The following is an 18,718-nucleotide window of genomic DNA, read 5'->3' as shown; positions in this document are numbered from 1 at the left end:
ATGTGTTTGTAATGGGTGGGGCAGGATACCCTCACCTTTTTGCAAACACCTGGGATCATTACCATTTGATAGTGATTTATAAACACGTGCTCATGATATAGTCGGAATCGCACAGTCGACTGTGCTTAACGCAGAAAGGGTACTGTTGCTTTATATATATGTACTTGTGTGCACATCAAAAGGGAGGGGGGGGGGGGGGGGGGGGGGGGGGGGGGGGTGGTGGTGTGCAGGTGGCCCAGACGTCTGGGATGTCTGTCAGAGACGTGGCATTGTTTGACTTGTTTTCTGGGTGAAGGGGCTCTGATGATATATACTCTGTACAGCCTCGATACCCTACTTGTGTAGATAACAAAATGGGTCATCTAGAGACGTGGAAGGTGAATTGCCTCATTTTTTCTTCAACGTATGTGGGTTTATAGCCATTTACAATGATGGATGAAATACTAAACTATACACATTGATCACAAATGAAACTTATCAGATTATAGGTTGAAAAAAAAGAATAATTGGATTAAAATCACCAGTTGAACATTCATTTGAAACTATTTATCCTGTGAGTGGACACCGTTTTTGTGCTATTCTCAGGATTTCTGTGGAACGAAGTGTCATGGCTGGCTGGCTAAACTGACAAGTGCTATTTTTCCGATCGTCTTCACCTGATGGCATTGTACGTGATAACTCCTAGGATTTAGTATATCTGCCCATATATGCGTGAATTCACACAGCCTGCAGCACGACTGAGTGAATATGGTTTTACGCCGCTTTTAGCAATATTCCAGCAATATCAAGGCGTCCCCACCGTCGCACCTGTAACGGTGTAACGAACACCTGGAGATAAGGATATATACAAATGTTTTGTAATTGAAATGCACTGCCATGAATTGGCATAGATGACATGACATCTTCAAGCTGTTAAGTGCTACGTCTGATCAATGCAATGCACAAAGACAATATATATTTGATTAATAACCATTTAGTTTGAAGAAGACCAATTTCGGTCTTTCAGTGCGCAGTCATGTGCAATGTTTTACAGGGCGGACTCCATGCTTGGCACTGTATCTGGTCTTATCGCAATTAAATATCAAAACATCCATTCACATCAGTTTACATCCATTTATATCCGTTTACATCCATTTACATCCGTTTACATCAATTTACACCCGTTATATCAGTTTACATCCGCTTACATTCATTTACATCCGTTTACATCCATTTACATCCATTTACCTGATCGTCTTTCGGTTTTTTTCGATATAAACGATAATATTGATACTGAAATCAATATTTACATGTCTCATCCCATCTTCATGCATAAACTGAAGACAAGGACGTTTGTAGGCCATCTGTGCCGTATTATATTGTCACCAGTCACGCGCCGTAACGTCTCGCATTTCAGATAATTTACAGATGAAGTTTGTGGGCGTTGTTCTTTAAGCTGTCCCAATTGTTATGGCGTGGTGAACAGCGTCAAAGGATACGAATCATGGTGGTATTAAGGGATGACTAGGGGATTTGGTACTTGGTACAGTCGGATAACATCCTCCGAAATCATTATTAAGTTTAGTCTTTATCTTCATCTTTGTGGGGCAGTGGGATAGCCTAGTGGTTAAAGCGTTCGCTCTTCACAGCGAAGACAATGGGTATAATGTGTTAAGCCCATTTCTGGTGTCCCCCGACGTGATATTGCTGGAATATTGCTAAAAGCGGCGTAAAAACTCACTCACTCACTCACTCACTTCACCTTCGTGGTATTTTTGGTCTCAATCCCTGCCCCTGGGCCAGTCTCTGTTTCAGTCCCAGTCCCAGTCTCACCCTTAGTCCCAAACCCTGCCCCTGGGCCGGTCTCTGTTTCAGTCCCAATCTTAGTCTCAACCTTAGTCCCAAGCCCCGCCCCCGGGCCAGTCTCTGTTTCAGTCCCAGTCTCAGTCTCAACCTTAGTCCCAAACCCTGCCCCTTAACCAGTCTCTGTTTCAGGCCCAGTCTTAGTCTCAACCTTAGTCCCAAGCCCTGTCCCTTAGCTAGTCTCTGTTTCAGTCCCAGTCTTAGTCTCAACCTTAGTCCCAAGCCCTGTCCCTTAACCAGTCTCTGTTTCAGTCCCAATCTTAGTCTCAACCTTAGTCCCAAACCCTGTCCCTTAGCCAGTCTCTGTTTCAGGCCCAGTCTCAGTCTCAACCTTAGTCCCAAGCCCTGTCCCTGTGCCAGTCTCTGTTTCAGTCCCAGTCCCAGTCTCAACCTTAGTCCCAAGCCCTGTCCCTTAGCCAGTCTCTCTTTCAGTCCCAGTCTTAGTCTCAGCCTTAGTCCCAAGCCCTGTCCCTTAGCCAGTCTCTGTTTCAGTCCCAGTCTCAGTCTCAACCTGAGTCCCAAGCCCTGTCCCTAAGCCAGTCTCTGTTTCAGTCCCAGTCTTAGTCTCAACCTTAGTCCCAAACCCTGCCCCTGGGCCGGTCTCTGTTTCAGTCCCAGTCTCAGTCTCAACCTGAGTCCCAAGCCCTGTCCCTAAGCCAGTCTCTGTTTCAGTCCCAGTCTCAGTCTCAACCTTAGTCCCAAGCCCTGTCCTTTAGCCAGTCTCTGTTTCAGTCCCAGTCTCACCCTTAGTGCCAAGCCCTACCTCTGAGCCAGTCTCTGTTTCAGGCCCAGTCTTAGTCTCAACCTTAGTCCCAAGCCCTGTCCCTTAGCCAGTCTCTGTTTCAGTCCCAGTCTTAGTCTCAACCTTAGTCCCAAACCCTGTCCCTTAGCCAGTCTCTGTTTCAGTCCCAGTCTCAGTCTCAACCTTAGTCCCAAGCCCTGTCCCTGGGCCGGTCTCTCTTTCAGTCCCAGTCTTAGTCTCAGCCTTAGTCCCAAGCCCTGTCCCTTAGCCAGTCTCTGTTTCAGTCCCAGTCTCAGTCTCAACCTTAGTCCCAAGCCCTGTCCCTTAGCTAGTCTCTGTTTCAGTCCCAGTCTCAGTCTCACCCTTAGTCCTAAGCCCTACCTCTGAGCCAGTCTCTGTTTCAGGCCCAGTCTTAGTCTCAACCTTAGTCCCAAGCCCTGTCCCTTAACCAGTCTCTGTTTCAGTCCCAATCTTAGTCTCAACCTTAGTCCCAAACCCTGTCCCTTAGCCAGTATCTGTTTCAGTCCCAATCTTAGTCTCAACCTTAGTCCCAAACCCTGTCCCTGAGCCAGTCTCTGTTTCAGTCCCAGTCTCACCCTTAGTCCCAAGCCCTACCTCTGAGCTAGTCTCTGTTTCAGGCCCAGTCTTAGTCTCAACCTTAGTCCCAAGCCCTGTCCCTTAGCCAGTCTCTGTTTCAGTCCCAGTCTTAGTCTCAACCTTAGTCCCAAGCCCTGTCCCTTAGCCAGTCTCTGTTTCAGTCCCAATCTTAGTCTCAACCTTAGTCCCAAACCCTGTCCCTTAGCCAGTCTCTGTTTCAGGCCCAGTTCCAGTCTCAACCTTAGTCCCAAGCCCTGTCCCTGTGCCAGTCTCTGTTTCAGTCCCAGTCTCAGTCTCAACCTTAGTCCCAAGCCCTGTCCCTAAGCCAGTCTCTGTTTCAGTCCCAGTCTTAGTCTCAACCTTAGTCCCAAGCCCTGTCCCTTAGCTAGTCTCTGTTTCAGTCCCAGTCTCAGTCTCAACCTGAGTCCCAAGCCCTGTCCTTTAGCCAGTCTCTGTTTCAGTTCCAGTCTCACCCTTAGTGCCAAGCCCTACCTCTGAGCCAGTCTCTGTTTCAGGCCCAGTCTTAGTCTCAACCTTAGTCCCAAGCCCTGTCCCTTAGCCAGTCTCTGTTTCAGTCCCAGTCTTAGTCTCAACCTTAGTCCCAAGCCCTGTCCCTTAACCAGTCTCTGTTTCAGTCCCAATCTTAGTCTCAACCTTAGTCCCAAACCCTGTCCCTAAGCCAGTCTCTGTTTCAGGCCCAGTCTCAGTCTCAACCTTAGTCCCAAGCCCTGTCCCTGGGCCGGTCTCTCTTTCAGTCCCAGTCTTAGTCTCAGCCTTAGTCCCAAGCCCTGTCCCTTAGCCAGTCTCTGTTTCAGTCCCAGTCTCAGTCTCAACCTGAGTCCCAAGCCCTGTCCCTTAGCTAGTCTCTGTTTCAGTCCCAGTCTCAGTCTCACCCTTAGTCCTAAGCCCTACCTCTGAGCCAGTCTCTGTTTCAGGCCCAGTCTTAGTCTCAACCTTAGTCCCAAGCCCTGTCCCTTAGCCAGTCTCTGTTTCAGTCCCAGTCTTAGTCTCAACCTTAATCCCAAACCCTGTCCCTGAGCCAGTCTCTGTTTCAGTCCCAGTCTCACCCTTAGTCCCAAGCCCTACCTCTGAGCCAGTCTCTGTTTCAGGCCCAGTCTTAGTCTCAACCTTAGTCCCAAGCCCTGTCCCTTAGCCAGTCTCTGTTTCAGTCCCAGTCTTAGTCTCAACCTTAGTCCCAAGCCCTGTCCCTTAGCCAGTCTCTGTTTCAGTCCCAATCTTAGTCTCAACCTTAGTCCCAAACCCTGTCCCTTAGCCAGTCTCTGTTTCAGGCCCAGTTCCAGTCTCAACCTTAGTCCCAAGCCCTGTCCCTGTGCCAGTCTCTGTTTCAGTCCCAGTCTCAGTCTCAGTCTCAACCTTAGTCCCAAGCCCTGTCCCTTAGCCAGTCTCTGTTTCAGTCCCAGTCTAAGTTTCAAACTTAGTCCCAATTCCCACACCCAATACAAAACTCGGCCTCTATCTTAGTCGTATTTTCAGTTTTATTTTGAGCTATTTACAGATTCGTCATTTGCCACATAGGGGTGTCATGTCGTTCATTAGCGACACAATTGTTCGTTAAAAGAAGCCATGAAGCATGAAATATAAACAATAGGTCATGGTCTCATCCCTTTCGACCAGAAGTCCGGCTAAATAATTACCTCACTTGAAGCAGTGACCACCGCAGAGATCAATGCATGACCCAGCATACCTTAACGGTTAGCAATGGTTAGAAGTATGTACAGGTTCTCTCTACATCTTATCATATGAGTGAGTGAGTGAGTTGGGTTTAACGCCGTTTTTAACGGTATTCCAGTTATATCACGGCGTGTTAGCTTAATGGGGGAGGAAAGACTGAAGTGATGCAGGTGCACTTTGGTGAAACCCACGAGCACGGGTATGGTGCTGACAAACCTAGAAACATAACCGGGGCGAACCGGGATTCGAACCCACAAGCATAGGTTTCTGATGTGACCAAGAGACGCAACTCTGCACAGCGAATTGCGGCGCCTTAGTCAACTGGGTCACCCGTGCCCCCTTATCATATGAACACTAATCAAGGCACACGTTGACCGACTATAATCTCTAAATCTCCTCCACAACAAACACAAAGCCAAGAATTGTTTGAAACTTTTACCAGCGCTTTCAAATCAATAATAAAAATGTAGGCATGTCCCTATACCTACCCATAGAAAGCCTCTCTGTTATATCCTACGTGGCCTTGTATCAAATTTCACTCAAAGACATTCCAACCCAAGCGCCATTTTGTTCAGGATGGAGCCTCACGTTGTCTTTTCTGTCTGCCTCGGCATTCTGTGTATCTCAGGTAAAACCTTCGTTCATGTCCGGTCATTTAAATGCGATAAATGCATTTATATTGTGGTGTACGTTTTCACATTTTAAGTATATATGTTGCACTTTTGACACAGAATGCAGGTAAATGTTAAGATGTCCATATATGAAGGCTAGAGTTCTCTGCTGATACAAATCGTTTGCACTGACATTTCAGGGACTTTGCTGTAAATAATAGTAACACACTGAAATTGTTGGAAGATATTCCAATAGGGTTGACATCCTAGTTGTTGCAATTTTTGTTCTTGGTAACCGTTACCAGGTATCGACTGTGATAAGTACAGTTGTGAAATATACGTGCTTGGTTCAACATTGTTAATTGCCATCAATGTTGTATTTTTGTTTTGTTCTGTTTTTTATTTTTGTTTAACGCCGCACTCAACAATATTCCAGCTATATGACGGCCGTCTGAAAATAATCCAGTCTGGACAAGAAAATCCTGTGGTTGACACTTTGAGTATCGATTCACAATACTGGGATACGATGACATGCATCAACCAAGTCAGCGAGTCTGACCACCCGATCTTGTTATTCGCGTCTTGCGACAAGCATTGTCGCCTTTCCCGGCACGCATGGGATGCTGAAGACCTATTCTTTACGGGTCGCCATCGATATATATTGCATATAAATGCGTTTACTGCAGTATGGCCCACAGAAATAGAGGCGACAAAGTCTTTTACCTAATTATAACACATTGTTGCCAAATGCTGTGTTGGGGCGGTCGGGTAATCCAGTGGTTAAAGCGTTCGCTCGTCACGCCGTCGACGCCGAAGACCCGGGTTTGATTCCCGACATGGGTACAAAGTGTGAAGCCCATTTCTGGTGTCCCCCGCCGTGATATTGCTGGAATATTCTAAAAGCGGCGTAAAACCATACTCACTCACTCACTCACAAATGCAGTGTTCTTTGTACGATTCCGACTATATCAATATATCACTATCAGACAGTGGTGATACCAGATGTTCGCGGAAAGGTTAGACTGTCCTGCCCTTTCCGGTGTTACAAACACATGCAATACAAGTCAAGATAAGGAGTTGCACAGGACATTGTTCTTGTCACTGATGCGTCAAAGGTAGAAATATCCTCCACACGTCTACCACAAAAATGTTGAAGGCTTTACCAAGATGTTATAAGTTGACAACCGATCTCAAGGGGTACATCAGAAGACGCAAAATGAATTACTTCCCTTTATCCAATGCATTAGGATAAACATCGGTTCATTTCATTCAAAAATACTTACGCGAGATAAACAAGTTACTTAAGGTGTGTTACGATTGATTTCTCAGCGGGGTATATGAGCGGGCTATGTAAGGGGGCTACATCGAAAATAATTGCCGCTCCTTAACCAATCAGAAGCTAAGAGCTTTTTTAAAGAACTACATATCTTTCTTTTTTGAATAATGTCACAATCACAAAATCAGGCCACAGCTGATTCAGTTCATTGATAACTTTAGCAGTAAACTCAGAACCGTTGTCACTCTGGAGAATGCTAGGAGCCCCAAGTAATAGGACAATGTCCAGTAACTGACATGCGACTTCAGAAGCACGTTTGGAGGTAAGCGGTCTCAGCACACAGAACTTAGTAAGGTGATCCAGGTACACCATAATCAATTTTAAATTCCCTTGTCTCATTGACTGCATATCTATTAGATCTACCTGGATTCGGCAGCTGCAGTCTTTGGTAACACTGGGTTTAACTACAGTCCCTTTTGTTGTTGGCCTCTTCCGCTGTCGCTGGCACCCAATACACTAAGACTTGTAGAGAGATAGGGAATTGTGTGTGACGTTTGCATATTTTTGGTTGACTTCCTTGACCATCTTGTCTCTACCACCATGGTCACTAGCAACCTGTACCCTCTTGGGAAAGTCAAAGGTCTCCTCAATGGTCACAAAGTAAATTTTAGTTTCCTGTTCTTGTTGGCGTTATCTAATTAGTTTTTGAACATCACCACACTGAAGTTTTTCAGCGGGCCAGCGGGCGCATTCTTTTGGAGACGCATTAATTTCACGATTTACAGCATTTTAATCTCATATCTATCCTATGTTTGGATTACAGTTAAGATTTATTGTTAAGTTAAGTGAAAGGTATTTGTTATCATGTCAAATAAATTTGTCTTCTCGATTTCTTTTATCAAGTTTGACCATATGAGAGCCTCAAAAGTAATTTCAGGGAATATGTCTAAGAAACTTGATGTTAAATAAGGGAATATGTATAATACCTGAAAAAAATAGGGATTATGTATATTGTACTTCTTGCATTTAAATAAACCTGTCTGTCTGTCTGCCTGCCTGTCTGTCTGTCTGTAATCAAACAGCATGACTAACCGAACCGTGTGATGCATATCACGTCACTTTGGAACTTTTTCATCGATGTGGTAGATACTTTTCATGCCAATTTTCGGGAAATGATTTTTAATTATTTTTGTAAAGCCCAATTGGCCATCACGTGTTACAGTAGATCGAAACATTTTGAACAGCCACGAAACGGTAAAGAAACATAATCAGCTGGATGGTCATGACATCCCAAATATGTCCAGAATTATTGACACGTACAATGATGGGCGAAACATCCGATACAGTCATCCGGAATGTGGAAAATATCAAAACAGCATAAATAGAATATATGATATACATTATTAGAATAATACATATATAAAAGGCATGTAAGAGGATGAGTTATTCTGGTTTGATTGGTGGGGATAATGTTAAACTCTGGCGAGTCACTAACACCTACAGGACATTGTGTCATATATTCAATATAGTGTGTTCGTAAGTTATGTAGCGTAGCAAAACGGAGTACATTTTGTAGTAAATTTCACATTTGTATCCATGTATATTAAGTGGTAGAAACTTATGTCGATCAAGGTTTCTTCACTGAACTGGGGGCACGGGTGCCCCTGTCGTCTAAGGCGCCGCGATTCGCTGTGCAGAGATGCGTCCCTTGGGGACGCCAGAAACCTATGATTGTGGGTCCGAATCCCGGTTCGCCCCGATTATGTTTCTAGGTTTGTCAGCACCATACCCGTGCTCGTGGGTTTCACCGAAGTGGTAAAGGTCTGAGACCTGCATCACTTCGGGCTTTCTTCCCACATTAAGCTGACACGCCGTGATATAACTGGAATACTGTTAAAAGCAGCGTTAAACCCAACTCACTCACTCACTCTTCACTGAACTATCTCCTATCCCAAATCTCGTCATAGTTTCCCTCCCTCACATTCATGCTACTGGAATTTGATACTGGCCATATCAGGTTCCAGCCGGCTGTTAACGGAGACTGGCATGGCTGCAGCCAATCTCTTTTCTAAATTGGCCCTTTACAGTATTAACAGTTATTGTTATATATTTGTATTCACTGAAGGAATCTTTGTTAATGTTTCATGTTCATATTATACCATTTTGCCAAGCCATCATTTTATGTCATATTCGAGTGGTACTCATATTTTACCTGGAGGTAATGTAGCGTAGCAAAACGGAGTATATTTTGTAGTAAATTTCACATAAGGATAAGCATGTTATCTTTATTTTCTGGCGGTTTGAAATGAAATGACGTTTGGGATTATCTGCCCTTGAGCAGAGGTGAAGGTTGGAGAGATAAAAATGTGGCGGCAAAAGAACGGCGTCTTGTTGTCTGCGGTAGCCAGAATAATTACAAGATGTAGAAGACAGGTCCCACAACGCAACAGTTAATACCTTTCGTCGCATCAGCAATCGTTTCACTACATAACTTTTTTGTTTCATACGGATTATATGATGATTACAACATTCGTGTCGGCCATTTTGAAAACGATATAATCACTAGGCAACCTCACCGCCATCATAATGAAAGATGTGTGTATAATTTGACGTAGCAGGTATTAAGGCACATAATTTTGAATGGCATGACATGAGTTATAGAGTATCCTTTTAAGCAGATTTTAGCAATATTCCAGCAATATCCCCGCGGGGTCACCAGAAATTGGCTTCACCCATTGTATCCACGAGGGGAATCGAACTCAGATCTTTGGCGTGACGAGTGAACGCTTTAACCACTAGGCTACTCCACCGCCCAGAGTTTATATGAAACAGGTACTAATTTTGAAAATAAAGAATACCTACAAGCTGATTTCATACATGTCAGGTATATGACATAGTATTTTATGATAATCTTTCCCACAGCAGTTATCAAGTGCGACGGGGACACCAAAATCCACCCATACACGAAGTACCGCTCCCTAGAGATCACCAGAAAGCAGGTCCTCAAGAAGACCATTTTCAACACCGTCTGCAGACCCAAGACACCGGAAAGTAGTGACGAGATTGTCGTCACCGACATGACAGTCGGGTCCAGAGTCGGTCCAGAAGACAAAAGCTTTGAGTTCACCAAGGTCAAGGACAACCACACCTTCCGAAACAAATCTGAACTGCTGGAGTCTACCACCGTTAAGACCCTCAACGAGTGCGTTGGCAAATGCTCCGACAACAAAGGCTGCCTGGCCTATGCGTATGAAGACAATGGCAAGGGATGCAAACTGGCCAAGACCTGTAAACCCTCTCTGTCGCCGGCGGCAGACTCCCAGGTGTTCATGATGTCCTACTGGTATTAGCGTCGTCCAGGTGGATCCTACCCGCCCAGGACACCACACCCTCTCATCCGTTTAGTCAGATGCTTTGGTGATGTAGCGACTGGGGAATACGAATCCCCCTGCTGGTGTGGCTCTACGGGCAACTGTTTAAGCTAGCTCTCACGCTAATGAATGCTCTTTGTTATTAAGATCAGTTGATCTTCTTTTTTCATGCATTTTGCCTGAAACCATTGTGTTATATAAATGTAGATGGCTACTTTTAATACTTTATCTTTATTACATGCCTTTGCTTGATTTTTTGTCTATGTAATGTGTTCATCTTTGTTCTTTGTTAAAGTGTAAGATTGTCTATGGTCAAGACATAGCGGAATATGTTGATGACAATAGAGAATTTCCAGATTTTCATGCTATGTACGAATGACATTTCAATTTTGTTTGAAAAAACCCTGGTCAGACAGTGCAATAACATATGCATTAACATATGCTGCATGTCTGGTGATCCAGATTATAGTCAAACGTCTTGTCACACGCCTTTTTAATCCGTATGTGTGCACACAATCCCTTCCAAAGACACTGGGAGATGGTTCCAACCTTGCTCCAGGTCGGTGGGTCGTTCGAGGCTTGGTCAAGAGAAATACAATAAATGCTGCGTCGATCCGGTGCACATGCCATTGTTAACTGATGCTGTTTAGATGTATAGCTTAGTCTTATTAATGTATATTTATTGCGTCCAGTTCAAGCATTGAATTCTGATGTCCCCCGCCGTGATATTGCTGGAATATTGCTAAAAGCGGCGTAAAACCATACTCACTCACTCACTCAAGCATTGAACTGAATATGACTTGGTAGTCCCCTCGTATTAGTCACACGCCACTTCTCACCCTCCGATTTTGTCACACAGAGGATATGACGTTCCTTTAAGACAAACCTATTGTTGGGTTATGGACTTGGTTCTGTTCTAACAGTCAGGTTTGAAGAAGGTGGGGATCCGTGCAGTCAACCCTGTCCTGTGTTGTAAGGTGTGTGATGGAGTGGAAAACAGCGGGAGATACCAACTTGATGAGTGTTTAAAGAAGGGATGCGCCGTGGCAGAACTCAGAGCATATAAAAAGTATTAAATAAAACAATTACCCCAATCCATGCACGTCCCATTCACAAGTCTCAGCAGCCCCTTTTAAGCCATAAATTAAGACACTTGAGGGTCCTTTAAGCACAAGTGTTCCATCATAAAATTACTTTCAATGAACTTTATTGATTTATGTTATTGTGTAGCAGTAACCTGACAGGTAATGCCATGGTGACGGATGTATGTCAAAGTATATGCAACTGACGCATGTGCATCGTTGTTATACCTGGAAAACATATTGTACGATGTTGATTGTATATATGAATGTGTTCGCTTTCTGTATATCAGTTCTAATGTGTTGAATTCATGTACTTGCATAACGTTCATTTAAATGACAGACGTGGGGTGAGGAAGACTGGCGGTCATGACATCTATTGGATATTTTTTTCAATCTAATTAAAATACATATTTTACTCCGACACGATACCATTCTGCTGATGATCTGTCGACAGCATACAAGGTCGCGTTATGGTAGCTCTGAGCGAACTTTGACCGCTCGATATAAAGGAAGGATGCGTGGGTTCTGGAGCCAATCAGATGGCAGTTTTCTAAAACGATTCGGTACATATTTTTAACCACCTCGATTCGGACATTTCGATTTTAATTAACGAAATCTCTCACACAACACAGATACTCCTTTGATGGTGCTCCAGGTTGGTGTAGATGCCATCGTACAGGTATAAAAGATCTGTTTTCAGTGGGGCTGCTTTGTTATTGACTTCCCGTGTTCATGGGTAATCTCATTCACTGCTATACAACCCGGAAGCCTGCTCGACGACATCTGAACACTCTATTCACTTCACACGTAGCACTGTTTCGGCTTGTGATAAGGAGCTACCGGTTCTCAGGACTGACAGTTTATAGAGATAATCCAATTTTATGAACGAGTGTTAACATATTTGATATCAAAAGACCTTTGGGTGAGATTCTATTTATCATCCAACATCATTCTTCCAACTTTTTCACTTTGTAGACAGTAATGAGCAGTGTCTTATGTGTAAAAAGTACTGCTAACAGCTTCAGCAGCAGAGCCATTAGTGATGTCATTTGATTGTGACGTCATGGTAACAAAGCATTGTGATGCAATTTCATTGCAGCGATGTCTACAATGTAGATATCGCTTGAGTGAGATCAAGCGATATCTCCATTGTAGATATCGCTGCAATGAAATTGCATCACTCAAGCGACGTCTCCTGTGGTAGCCAGTTCTGGATCATAAAAAGATTTATCATCCCAACCTGGCTTCCACAGGAGATATCGCCAGAATGAAATTGCATGACAATGTTTTGAGGCTATTGTGACGTCATCGGTTACCATGACGTCACACACAAATGACATCACTACCCTATGCTGCTGAAGCTGGTTAGCTGTGTTTCTTACACTGACATCAATAATACGTTTTACAGACTGATAAAGCTGGAAGAGTTATTTTGGTGATAAATAGAACTTCACCCGCAGCCTTTTGATAACAAATATATCAACACTCGGCAAGCCTCGGAATTAAAACCTTTATAGACTATATACATTTGATATCAAAAGACACAAGGGTGAGATTCTCTGTATATGGAGGGATGAGGATGTTCTGTATTCCCCGCTATTGTATTATTTTGGAGGGGAAATCTCACAATTCCTTAGTATTGTATTTTGTAAATGCATAAATATATTTGTTTACCTACTCAGCATTACTTTGGCCGCCATGTATGTATTGTAACACACTCGACCAAAACAGACCGTGACTCTCAATAAAGACCCTGCTCTCCACAAAATCTTGTCATCATTTTACATCTTTTAAGTGGTTTTCAGTGAGCTCATAGCGAAACCCCGTTAATCCGACACTACCTACAGTAAATGCTTTTCTCAGGAACTTCGTTTCATTTACAAACGAAACACGCCACTTTTAGCAATATTCTAGCAATATCAGTTTTTCCAGAAATATCGGCGAGACGTCTTCAAATCTTCAATTGAGTTCAAATATGTACAGTGAAACCTTGTCGATCCGGACAGTGACATTCACAGGGAAACCTTGTCAATCCGGACAGTGACATTCACAGGGAAACCTTGTCAATCCGGACAGTGACATTCACAGTGAAACCGTGTCAATCCGGACAGTGACGTTCACAATGATACCTTGTCAATACCGACAGTGACACTCACAGTGAAACCTTGTCATTCCGGACAATGACGTTCACAATGAAACCTTGTCAATCCGGACAGCGATATTCACTGGGAAATCGTCCGGTTGAAACCATTGTGGATTGAGTGATAGATACGTAACGAACTCTCATTATTTGAACCTCTTACTTATTTACATACTTACTTAAAACACATATTTACACACTTAATAAAAGTCGACAAAACCCTTTCCATATTCATAAGAAATCTCTGCTAAAAATAGTCTACTGTACAAATCCGACTATATCATGAGCGTATCGTGCCCGACAAACACACGTAAAGGCAAGTCAACTGTTCACCTGAAAAAAAACACGGAAACATATTGTACATGTCAAAATAGAGAACTGCATGGGACTTCATTCTTTTCACTGAGGCGTCAAATTTGGAATGTCTTCCACATATCTACCATAAACTTTTTGAAAACTTTACTGAAGCCATGAATGTTGCAACCTTGATCAAACAACTTCTGAGTTGCATGGCGCTCTTTGAAAAAGACATAATTACTCTAATACTTACTTCAAACACATACTTACTTATCTACTTAAAACATAAAACTTACATTCTAAAACACACATTCACTTACTTACTTGAAAAACATATTTACTTAACTACTTAAACGATATTCTTACTTACACACTTACTCAAAACACACACACTTACTTACATACTTACTTAAAACACATACTTGCTTACATACTTCAAACATATACTTACTATTTACTTAAAACACACACACTTACTAACATACTTACATAAAACACACACTTACTTACATACATACTTAAAACACACACTTTCTTCAAACATACTTACATACATAATTACTTAAAACACATGCTTACATACATAATTACTTAAAACACATGCTTACAAACATAATTACTTAAAACACATACTTACATACATAATTACTTAAAACACATGCTTACATACATAATTACTTAAAACACATGCTTACATACATAATTACTTAAAACACATACTTACATACATAATTACTTAAAACACATGCTTACATACATAATTACTTAAAACACATGCTTACATACATAATTACTTAAAACACATGCTTACATACATAATTACTTAAAACACATGCTTACATACATAATTACTTAAAACACATGCTTACATACATAATTACTTAAAACACATGCTTACATACATAATTACTTAAAACACATGCTTACATACATAATTACTTAAAACACATGCTTACATACATAATTACTTAAAACACATGCTTACATACATAATTACTTAAAACACATGCTTACATACATAATTACTTAAAACACATGCTTACATACATAATTACTTAAAACACATGCTTACATACATAATTACTTAAAACACATACTTACATACATAATTACTTAACACACATGCTTACATACATAATTACTTAAAACACATGCTTACATACATAATTACTTAAAACACATGCTTACATACATAATCAAAACACATACTTCCTTACATATTTAAAATACCTACTTAATACACATACTTACCGACTAACGGGATCGTGTGGTCAGACTCGCTGACTTGGTTGAAACATGTCATCGATCCCAATTGCATGGATCGATGCTCATGATATCAGTCACAGGATTATCTGGTCCAGACTCGATTATTAACAGACCGCCGTCATATAGCTGGAATATTGCTGAAAACAACAAACCAACCAACCATCTTACAAACTAACTTAAAACACACACTTACTTACATACATACATACATACATACATACATACATACATACATACATACATACATACATACATACATACATACACACACACACACACACACACACACACATACATACATACATACATACATACATACATACATACATACATACATACATAATAAGAACATATTCCTGTTTAAAACACATACTTCCTTACTTAACAAAGACATACACTTATTTACATACTTAAAACAGATACTTACTTAAAATACACACTTACCTACATACATACTGTAAACACATACTTACTTACTTAAAACACACACTTCCTTACAGACTTACTGAAAACACATACTTACATACGTAAAACACATACTAACACACTCACTAAAAACGCACACTTACTTACATACGTACCTATACACATACCATGAACTTACTTACATTCTTAATTAAAACACATACTTACTTACACAGTAACTAAAACACATACTTACATCCTTACTAAAAACAATTACTTACTTACACGCTTAAAACGCATACTTACACATTTACTTACAAACCTAAAACGCATACACACATTTACTTACATGCTTAAAACGCATACTTACACACTTAATAACATACTTAGTACGCATACTTACACTTATTTACATACGTACCTATACACATACTTACTTACATTCCTAATTAAACCACAGACTTACATCCTTACTTATAACACATACATACTGAAAAGAGAAATATGGAAAGTTTCGATGCGCTGAGTCTCATAGATTGATATGTCAAATACAACAAAAGGAAAGAGAAAGCAAATGATACTAGCTATAGTGTACACGGAACTTGGCTGAACCTTTCAGGAAATGTTGCTTATTTCCAGGCGGCTACAAGAGATGTCTATACAATGGTTCCTGGAGGGTTCTTCATTCTCTAATGAGGTTCCATTGTGATATGGAGCACATCTCGGCTTACAAGACAGACTTGTAGGCAAGTTTGAATAGGCAGATATCGATGAAACAAAGTATATTCCGGAACTCATTTGTGGATAACACGGTACATTCTACGACTAATGGCTCCTGTAATGACACTTATCTGATAATCGATGGAAACAAAGCGACAAGTGTTTCCTCCAGGCTTGAACTAGTGCCCCACGGTAGTGTCGAATCGATGGAGAGACAGGAGCTTATAAAACAGTTGTATGTGCTGCACGAACTGATTGAGCTTGGAACATACTGCGGATAGTAATTTTGTTTTAACTTTTACCATTTTCTTTGGTGAAAATGTCAAATCCAATTTTCAAGTGTATACTTTCTTCTGCCCTGCAGTTTATATTGGGTGCCGGTGTCCGGGTGTGCGGGTATACTGAGGTGCAGTTGTACACTTATGCAGGTGTGCAAGTGCATAGATTGAAGGTATACAGGTATGCAGGTGTACAGGTGTGCGGGTATACATATATGCAGGTGTGAAAAAGTACAGGTATGCAGGTGTGAGTGTGTACAGAGTTAAAGATATACAGGTATGCAGGTGTGAAAGTGTACAGGTATGCAGGTGTGAAAGTGTACAGAGGTAAAGATATACAGGTGTGCAGATGTGAAAGTGTACAGGTATGCAGGTGTGGATGTGTACAGAGGTAAGGATATACAGGTATGCAGGTGTGAAAGTGTACAGGTATGTAGGTGTGGAAGTGTACAGAGGTAAAGATATACAGGTGTGCAGGTGTGAAAGTGTACAGGTATGCAGGTGTGGATGTGTACAGAGGTAAGGATATACAGGTATGCAGGTGTGAAAGTGTACAGGTATGCAGGTGTGAAAGTATACAGGTATGCAGGTGTGAAAGTGTACAGAGGTAAATATATTCAGGTATGCAGGTGTGAAAGTATACAGGTATGCAGGTGTGAAAGTATACAGGTATGCAGGTTTGAAAGTGTACAGAGGTAAAGATATACAGGTATGCAGGTGTGAAAGTGTACAGGTATGTAGGTGTGGAAGTGTACAGAGGTAAAGATATTCAGGTATGCAGGTGTGAAAGTGTACAGGTATGCAGGTGTGAAAGTGTACAGAGGTAAAGATATAAAGGTGTGCAGGTGGGAAAGTGTACAGGTATGCAGGTGTGGATGTGTACAGAGGTAAGGATATACAGGTATGCAGGTGTGAAAGTGTACAGGTATGTAGGTGTGGAAGTGTACAGAGGTAAAGATATACAGGTGTGCAGGTGTGAAAGTGTACAGGTATGCAGGTGTGGGTGTGTACAGAGGTAAGGATATACAGGTATGCAGGTGTGAAAGTGTACAGGTATGCAGGTGTGAAAGTATACAGGTATGCAGGTGTGAAAGTGTACAGAGGTAAATATATTCAGGTATGCAGGTGTGAAAGTATACAGGTATGCAGGTGTGAAAGTATACAGGTATGCAGGTTTGAAAGTGTACAGAGGTAAAGATATACAGGTATGCAGGTGTGAAAGTGTACAGGTATGCAGGTGTGGAAGTGTACAGAGGTAAAGATATTCAGGTATGCAGGTGTGAAAGTATACAGGTATGCAGGTGTGGAAGTGTACAGAGGTAAAGATATACAGGTATGCAGGTGTGGAAGTGTACAGGTATGCAGGTGTGGATGTGTACAGAGGTAAGAATATACAGGTGTGCGGGTGTGAAAGTGTACAGAGGTAAACATTTACAGGTATGCAGGTGTGAAAGTGTACAGGTATGCAGGTGTGAAAGTGTACAGAGGTAAACAAATACAGGTATGCAGGTGTACAGGTGTGCAGGTGTACAGGGGTACAGGTGTGCAGAGGTAAACAAATTCAGGTATGCAGGTGTACAGGTATGCAGGTGTACGAACGGGTTTTCTTTCCAGTGGTCCTTCATTGCAACAACATTTTTTTCTGTACAGATAATACTGTATGTTGATTTTAACATATGAGTGCGGCATTTCGAAGCTGTAGTTTCACTACAAGGTATGACTAGTATGGCGTTTCTTTGTTCTTTCAATGCGACGTATCAATAAAGAAGCTAGTGAGCAGCGAGTAGGTTGGGCATGGTCCAATAGCTATGAATACAAAGACACAGATATTTACAACACCAACAAATGATGATCAGGGATGAAGCTTTGGGCCCGACACCAAGGTGTCACGGGTTCAATACGATGGTCTATTACAGTGTTGTTGCAATGGGTTACAGCCATATCCATATACAAGCGACAAAACCCTTTCCACAAACATACGAAATATCTACTAAGAGCAGAGTCTATTTTACGCTCCCGACTATATCATAAGCATGTGTTTATGAATCACTATCAAATAGTTAAGATCAAATTTATTCGCGAAAAGGTTAGCGTTTCCTGTCCTACCGGTGGTACATCACAAACACATGCAAAGGCAAGTCATTAGTTTGCCTGAAACGAACCACGGTAACATTTGGTACATTACATTCATTAACAAAGGAGAGAAACATTTGAAACTGTAAAAGGAAATGAAACCTGAATTGAGTATATGTTGGTTTATGCCTAATGCTTGAAGGTTTACTTACGTAAGATTTCATTGGACAGAATTGATACTTGACGTCTTTTGGTGTGTATGTTTCAATTTTTCTTCATACAAGTATGTCTTTGTATTTATGTCTTTGCATGAACCTTTTTGTATC

At 41.7% G+C, this 18,718-nt stretch overlaps 1 protein-coding gene across 2 annotated transcripts; it reads left to right on the top strand.

The window, feature by feature from the left end:
* The first annotated feature begins 5,429 nt into the window (after positions 1 to 5,429).
* Positions 5,430 to 12,972, top strand: LOC124147267. Of its 2 annotated transcripts, none has more exons than XM_046517936.2 (2): positions 5,430 to 5,501; positions 9,686 to 12,972. In XM_046517936.2, exons 1-2 carry the CDS (start codon positions 5,450 to 5,452, stop codon positions 10,108 to 10,110), a joined length of 477 nt encoding a protein of 158 aa, XP_046373892.1. In that variant the 5' UTR covers positions 5,430 to 5,449; the 3' UTR covers positions 10,111 to 12,972. The 2 variants fall into 2 exon arrangements, with proteins under 2 accessions (XP_046373892.1, XP_046373891.1); XM_046517935.2 differs by having other exon boundaries at positions 5,439 to 5,501; positions 9,683 to 12,972.
* Positions 12,973 to 18,718: the final 5,746 nt, after the last annotated feature.

Source organism: Haliotis rufescens, unplaced genomic scaffold, assembly GCF_023055435.1.
Source record: "Haliotis rufescens isolate VD_foot unplaced genomic scaffold, xgHalRufe1.0.p SCAF_30, whole genome shotgun sequence".
Taxonomy (NCBI): Eukaryota; Metazoa; Mollusca; class Gastropoda; order Lepetellida; family Haliotidae; genus Haliotis; species Haliotis rufescens.
This window is presented reverse-complemented; position numbering and strand designations above follow the sequence as displayed.